Source organism: Nicotiana attenuata, unplaced genomic scaffold (genome assembly GCF_001879085.1).
Source record: "Nicotiana attenuata strain UT unplaced genomic scaffold, NIATTr2, whole genome shotgun sequence".
Classification (NCBI taxonomy): domain Eukaryota; kingdom Viridiplantae; phylum Streptophyta; class Magnoliopsida; order Solanales; family Solanaceae; genus Nicotiana; species Nicotiana attenuata.
In genome coordinates, this window is record NW_017670819.1 from 110633 (window position 1) to 118484 (window position 7852).

General features: G+C 33.6%; 2 protein-coding genes across 2 annotated transcripts; one reads left to right on the top strand and one right to left on the bottom strand.

The window, feature by feature from the left end:
- Positions 1-221: 221 nt before the first annotated feature.
- Positions 222-677, top strand: LOC109243629 (uncharacterized mitochondrial protein AtMg00810-like). Its single transcript, XM_019410588.1, has one exon. It carries the CDS (start codon positions 222-224, stop codon positions 675-677), a length of 456 nt encoding a protein of 151 aa, XP_019266133.1.
- A 774-nt stretch (positions 678-1451) lies between these two features.
- On the bottom strand, positions 1452-6775 carry LOC109243633 (probable polygalacturonase At3g15720). Its single transcript, XM_019410591.1, has 10 exons — positions 6718-6775; positions 6316-6435; positions 5849-5986; positions 4462-4623; positions 4114-4140; positions 3402-3609; positions 2622-2703; positions 2393-2501; positions 1956-2072; positions 1452-1849 (listed from the first exon to the last, which is right to left on the bottom strand). Exons 1-10 carry the CDS (start codon positions 6718-6720, stop codon positions 1616-1618), a joined length of 1200 nt encoding a protein of 399 aa, XP_019266136.1. The 5' UTR covers positions 6721-6775; the 3' UTR covers positions 1452-1615.
- Between the last annotated feature and the right edge of the window lie 1077 nt (positions 6776-7852).

Sequence of the window (7852 nt, forward strand, 5' to 3'; positions counted from 1 at the left end):
TCAAGATTGCAAGCTTCAAAAGTCACTCTATGGCCTCAAGAAAGCCTCTAGGCAATGGAATCTCAAACTATGTGAAGCGTTAACTGCGTCTGGATTGCTCAAAGCCTTCATGATTATTCCCTCTTTACTAAGCATTGTGGTCAAGATCAGGTCCTAATGCTAGTATATGTAGATAATCTTCTGATCACTGGATCCAATCCCACCATGATAGAGGCTACTAAATGCATGCTACAACAACATTTCAAGATCAAGGACCTGGGGAGATGAAGTACTTTCTTGGTCTTGAAATTGCTCGAAGTAAGCAGGGAATTATAGTCTGTCAAAGGAAATTTGCTCTTGACTTGATCAGTGATCTTGGTCTTGCTGGTTCTAAGCCAGCAGGCACACCATTAGAGGTGAATCAAAGGCTTACTAGTGTGGAGTTAGACGAAGGAGGAACCTGTAATGCATATCATGATGAATTATTGCCTGATCCTACCAGTTATCAGCAGCTGGTAGGAAAGTTGTTGTATCTCACAATGACCAGACCAGACATAGCCTACGTTGTGCAGAATTTGAGTCAATTCATGCAAAAGCCAAAGAAATCTCATATGGAAGGAGCTCTAAGGGTGGTAAGGTATCTGAAGAATGCACCAGGGATCAACGGACTTCTCATCACAACTCACAGTGCATTGTGAAGCAGATTGGGCAACTTGTCCAATGACAAGGAAGTCAGTCAGTGGATTTGTGGTCAAGCTGGGAGATTCTTTGATCTCTTGGAAATCAAAGAAGCAGAACACCATTTCAAGGAGCTCAGCAGAGGCAGAATACAGAAGCATGGCAAATGCAGTGGCAGAGATAGTCTGGTTAGTAGGATTGTTCAAGGAGTTGAATTTTAATGTTGAAGTGCTAGTGAAGCTGTTCTACGACAGTAAGGCATCAATTCAAATTGCAGTAAATCCCATATTTCATGAGAGCACTAAGCACGTAGAGATTGATTGTCATTTCCTCAGAGAAAAGGTGCAGGAGGGTCTTGTTCAAAAAGTTCATGTTCCATCAAATCTGTAGCTAGCTGATATTCTTACAAAAGGACTTGGTAAATCACAGCGTGATTTCTTGTTGTCTAAGCTGGGAGTGTTCAATCTTTTCTCACTACACAGCTTAAGGGGGAGTGTTAAGAGGAATGATGGCGTGGATTAGTTAGGAAATTAGTTAGTGATACTTACAGTTAATTATGTAGCTAATTGTTAGTTAGTCGAAGTTAGTGTCTATAAATACAGTTGTACAGCTCATAACAGTCAGTTGGAATAACAGAACTGCTCTGCTTCTTCTCCATTCTCTTCTTGTCCTTCAATCTAGAAACTTCCATGGCTGGATCTCAACAAAAGGTATATTCGTTGATGGGTTAACTTGTGTATGTTAGCACAGATTAGACGAAGAATATAACAGACTTCTACTTAAACCAGTCCAGTTCTATCATTTTTAATTGGAAAACATACAAACACATGTTTTACATACTGCATCTAACAACATTCGTTATATAAATTTAAATATATTAGCTTTGTGTCGGTAGTTTTTGTCAAACCTAATTACCACACTGCAAATGGCATGGAACTAAATAAATGGAAAATATGCTTTAATATTTATCCAAACAAGGTACAGGAGGTGAAGTTGAAGAGGCTTTTCCTTTGGCATTATTGCAAATAGCAAAAATCTTTTGTCCAGGGACAACTGGAATTATGTTGATATTCTCCATCTCAATGTTGGTGCAAGCTGTGCTATTGCTACAGTTCAAATTTATTGCTGCTTTGCTGCTTGTACTTCCATGTATATTCTTGTATGTTATATCACTCACTTTCACTGCACTTACCTGTTCACAACATTTAAAAAAATTAAAATTAAAAAAAGGATGAAATTTTAAAAGACTTTATAGAAAAATAAAAAATGATTTTTTTTTTTTTTACTTTATTTTTTACCTGAGGTTGACATGAATGACCTCCATTGCAATAAAACTGATCAATAATGATGGGGTTTTCTACGTTTTTGAGGTGAATATCTTCAAAATGTATAGACCTAGCATATCCAGAACCACCCTATGAAGGCATGAAGAGATAATTAATTAGTATTTATGAGTACAAGTATTCATAATTCTTTTATCCTTTTAATTAATATTAATATGAAAGGTGAAGGAGAGCCTTGGAGCAACGGTAAAGTCGTCTCTGTATGACCTATAAGTCACAGGTTCGAGCAGTGGAAGCAGTTACTAATTAAATGCTTGCATTAGGATAGGCTAGATGTCTACATCACACTCCTTGGAGTGTGGCCCTTAACTGAACCTTATATGAACGCGGGATGCTTTGTACACCAAGCTGGCTTTTTTTAATATTAATATGAAAGATGAGACTTTGTTTACCTGCCATGTCTTAATTCTAACACCATTCTGGGTTCCCTCAAGGTTACAATTTGTTGCATAGACGTTTTCCACGTACGCATATGTGTTATCTGGACCTAAGCTTCCCACACTGCATACAATGTATGTTACTATTAGTTATTTACTTATTTACCATATAATGAAAATGTGTTTCACATTTATTGTAAAGAAATAAATAGAAATTTAAAAGAAATATAAGATGGAGTTGTACCTTATACCATGCCCTGGTCCACATGAAATACCAGAAATATGAACATCAACGCACCCAGTATTGATGGCAATGCAGTCATCACCTGTTTGTTATTAATTTTTTGTTGGATTATTGAATTTTGGTGTAAACATGAAACACTTTATGCAGTATAAAAGGGTTTCAATAACAGTAGTAGTTAAAAAATTAAAAAAAATAAAAAAAACTTAATTATTGCTAAGTGATGGACAGGTCATGCATAACATAAATTACTACAGTTTATATTGGATTAGGATCTTAGATGAATGGAGTGAAATTCATTATTTTATTTTTAAAAATTGTGAAACTCCAAATTCTGCTTTTTGCTTAATAAAAGTGTATGAAATAAGGATTTGGGAAAATTCTGTTTGTCTTAACCAACATATTCCGATAATATTTTTTGTTTATATTATGAAATTAATATTCACATAATTAAACTCCAAATTGTTCGCTTCCTACTCGAAAAATATTTCAGAAAATTAAAGTTACCTTTGGATTTTCTTTTATCGGAAAAAACTTTCTAATTTTATTTTCGAAAAATAAAGTGCATTTAAGAACAACCACGATTATTTTCATTTTTTGTTTTATGTAAATATTTGCAAACCTTTTTTTTTTCCTAATTCATAAACGGGGATAGATTTAGAGGTCGGGTACGTAAATTTTATTTTGAGATTATTATAGGAATCCGTAAATTTTAGATCTTGAATCCGCCTCTATCGAACAGACAAGTTAAAGATTTTAGGAAGTTGAGAGTATAAGAAGTACCTGTCTGAATAGTGGAGTCTTGAATGTGAAGTTGGCTAGAGTTAGAGATATCAATACCATCAGTATTGCGACTATATTTTGGTGCACTAATATGAATATTTGAGATGGTTACTCCTTTGCTGTAAGTCAGGCTTATATGATTTCTCGAACTATTCACTAGCTTAATTCCACTCAATTGAAGGCCGTTACAATAATTAAAGTGGACAGCCTACCAAGAAAAAGAAGGGGAAAAAATTCTTGTAAATGACATATATGCGAATATTAAAAGACTCAAAGTAATAACACATAAGGTGTGTTTGGTACGGAAAAAAATATAAGTGATTGTCTTATATATTTTTCAACGATTGATTAAATAGCAGAAAATAATTTTATAAAATATACTATAATTCAGGCAAACACAAGACTGAAATAGGTAAGGGCGGTAGGTCGGGGTCTAGGGGCCAGAGTGGCAGTGGCGATGTTATGGGGGAGGGAAGAGGGTAGATGGGTGGGGTCGGAGTGAGGAAAAGGGTGGAGAAAGTTGAGAAAAAATTTTGAAAAATATTTTTTCATCTTTTGATAGGAAAAAAAAATTATTTTCCTCTAATTGGAAAAAATAAGTTCATGAATAAAATATTTTTCAAAATATTTAGGTCGTCCAATACACTCATAGTAAGGTAATATCACCATAATTAAAAATTAATCTTAGAGAATTTCCTAAAAAAATTCATACTGTTGGTTTAGTGCAAGTTCCGTTCACCTGAAACAAGAACAATCTCACTTGTTAATACTTATCCAATCAATTAAACAAGGTCAAAGTACTAGTTAAAAACATTGATCACCTGAACTTAACAAATAATAGGGTAAAAATAATTACTATCTTTCATATAAATAAGTTATTGAATCCACTAAACATAAGAGAAGTTTCTCTAGTGTAACTATAAAAGTGATTCAAAAATCATTTTAGTTTGAATCCCAGATTTCACATTATTGTATTTTTATAAATGTGCTTATTAAAATTTCTAGCTTCGCGCAATGCAATATTAAATGATAATAAAATAGAGGGATGTTTAAAACGCACCCTGATACCACTAGGAGTATTCCACCAGCGTTGACCATTGCCATTAATAGTACCAGAACCATTGATGAAGAGACCAAAAACACCTGTAAAATATATCCAACTAACATTTTCACAACCTTTCCATTCCTTTGGATCCTCTGGTGCTACAATTGATCCTGATACCTGCAAAGCAATTGCTAGATGTTTATGTTCAGAAAATAGTGCTATTTTTATCGATGCACAAAGTATTTCGCGTTCACGCAAGGTTTGAGGAAGGCCCGCAACCAAGGGATGTAATATAGACAGACTACCTAATGCAAGCATTCGTGGTTTGCTTTCACGACTATTGATCCAAGGCTACTCTTACCCCAAAAAAAATAATGCTACTTCATGAAATCACAAGCCTGTTGTGATATATCTTTGGCATAATTTCAGAGACACGCCCTCAGATTTTGCTTCGTAACACTAACCGGGGCGAAGCTATGTCGGGCCAAGAGTGGTCAATTGAACACTCTTAGCCGAAAAATTATACTACGTATAAGGTAAAATATTACTTATTATTGATTAAAAAATATATTTTGGAAACCCTTGCATAGCCTACCGGCAAAGGGCGTTTAAAATTTGGACACCCTTATTGAATTTCCTAACTTCGCCATTGAACACTAATTTCTCTTGTGATTAAATGTTACACTTACCTACCTATATTAATTTCTTTGTAACAATCTTTTTAATCTACTTCTCATTAATATAAAAGAACTAATATCTTATACCCAATTTGTCCTTTTCTAATATTAAACTCTTCTAATTAATTAATTATATGAATATCTTTTTCAACAAGCTCTTTAACAACGAAAAACATAATACCCTTGTAAATAAATAAATAAAATTATACGCTAGGTTTATGCCCTGTCAATTTTCAATGCCGCTCTCAATTCTATCTTTAAACAAAAGCTAATTTATGCCTTTCCATCTTTTTGATGCTCAACACGTGCATTCGCATGATTTTGTCTAATTATTGTGTTTGTAAAGTTTCTTTGTAATCTCAATGTCGCATCACGTACTCAAGCATATGGATTAACTCCATATGCATATGTTTCCTCTGTTAGTATATATGCATGATATCGTTGAATAAAATAAAAGTTTATTGAAAAAAGGTAAATTAGTCAACTTGTAATTTTTTATATTAAAAACAAATAAGTTAAAAAGTTGATACAAAAATCAAAATAAGAGAGACGAAACGTAACATCATAAATCATAATGAATTTAGTGTTACGAAGCGAAACCTGAGCAAAAATCTTTGAAATTATCCTTTTTTAAGTACTAGTTCGTTCTTATTATAGGACTTCACATATATATATATATATATATATATATATATATATATATATATATAATGAAGCAAACTTACTTGTAGATGAATATTGGAGGATTTGCAAGGTCCTTGGAATGTAATAGGTCGTATTAAAAATGACTTTCCACTTGGTATAACCATTGACGGATTTCTACTTTCACCCCTACACGCAGCTGTCCAAGCTTGTTTGAATGCCTACAAAAATTGATTAAAAAATATATGAAATCTCTTAAACAACTTAATTAACGGGAAAAAGAGCAATTTTTATTCTACTTTCCTTGAAAAGGGGGGCTTCAATCAAAGTAAAAGATTACTTTTATTCTTTATTATTTAAAAAAGATCTTACTAAAATGCCATAATATATATGTCCAAATTTAGATGATACATGCTCTGAGCACACGGGTCTTGGTTTCGGTGTATAAGCAATTGAAATACGTGTGTTACGGCTCAGTCTCAAACAAGCATAGAATAAAAGTAACAAGTGAAACATAAGTTAGTTGAATATTTAAAAGTATTTGTATTACTTGAGTGTCGTCGTGCTTTCCATCTCCAACAGCGCCATAACTTGTTACATCAAAAACAGCAGCAAGACTTCTATCAAGAATAAATGGAGTAATACAGATCAAAAAGATGAAAGCTCGATCCTGCAAAAATGTGGCACAAAAGAAATGAAAAAAATGAATAATCATGATTATCGATAAAAGTCGTAATAGCTATACAGGGTAACTCGGTGTACAAGGCATCTCGCCTTCATGCAGGATTCGGGGAAGGGCCGCACCCCAAATGGGTGTGACGTGGGCAGCCTATCATAATGCAAGCATTAGTGGCTGCTTTCACGGCTCAAACCCATAAACTACCAGTTAAATCCCCGTAACCAAAAGACAAAATCCTAACTCAAAATGAATAAATTAAAACATTGAGCTCACCATTCAAGTTAAATCGACTGAAGAATAGTGAACAAACTCGTTCTTTTTTCCCTTTTTTTTTCTATGTTATTTTTGTTTGGAGGAGGGGCGGATTTATACGCTTCTGATCATTGCATTTATTATGGGAAATGAATTTCAGAAATCTACTAAAAGATTCATTGAAATCCTCCTTAAGTATGACTTACTCACTATAGATGAGTTAGGAATTAATTCTTCTAAAGCCTCATTAATACTAAGATATTGCTCTTCTCCATCTCACACTAACAAATCTCTCTTCAAACTCAAGTACTCCCTCCGGTTCACAATAAGTAACCAATTTGTTTTTTTATTTTGATCCAATATAAGTGTCCATTTATATAATCAAGAAAAAATTCATTTTGTTTTTCCAAAATTGCCCTTATGTACGTATTCCTAAAAAGTCATTTACTTCTCACATTTGAGAAGAGAAGTGAGTGTTACTATAACTATAGTGCAACATTTAATGAAGGGTAGTTTAGTCACACTAACTATTTTCTTCTAGAATTTAGTATTTCCTTAATGGGTGTGCCCAAAGCAAATTGGTCAATTATTGTGGAGCGGAGAGAGTAATTTTGGATCAATGTTTCATTAAATGATATTTAGGAAAAATAGCAACTTTGGTCCCCAACTATTGTTATATTCTATTGTTACTCCTTGTTAAGCATATCTAACCTTCAATTAAAGAAAGTGTGCACTTCTAATCCAATATTACCAGTAACTAACGGACACCGTAGGCAGACATCATAGGAACTATTTTTGTACGTAAAATTAGGGTGAACCCCCTTGTAATGCAAGACAACGCAACAACAGGGAACTGCAGCTCCGAAACAATAATATAACTATTCTTGCTATATTATATAATTATCTAGTTCACCAAAAAGAAATACTACTAACGGCGCAAATATGGCTTTTAACACTCAAAAGGAAAATAAAATTGTCATACCCGAGCACGCCAACAAACCATACAAGGCACTAGTGACGAAACTTGAAATGAAGAATTGTACCCCCACTACCTCAAAGATCAATTGAAATCCTCGAATTGTTTTTGCTAGACCAATATATTTTTTTGGAGAACCGGTAATACTTCTGCTACGAAAAAGAGTTGTGATATGAAACG

Coding starts and splice junctions, on each gene's coding strand:
- LOC109243629 (XM_019410588.1), top strand. CDS start 222: ATGCATGCTACAACAACATTTCAAGATCAAGGACCTGGGGAGATGAAG.
- LOC109243633 (XM_019410591.1), bottom strand. Junction 3,610..4,113: donor GAACTTGCACTAAACCAACA/GTATGAATTTTT, acceptor TTTTCTTGGTAG/GCTGTCCACTTTAATTATTG. Junction 2,502..2,621: donor GGACCAGGGCATGGTATAAG/GTACAACTCCAT, acceptor CATTGTATGCAG/TGTGGGAAGCTTAGGTCCAG.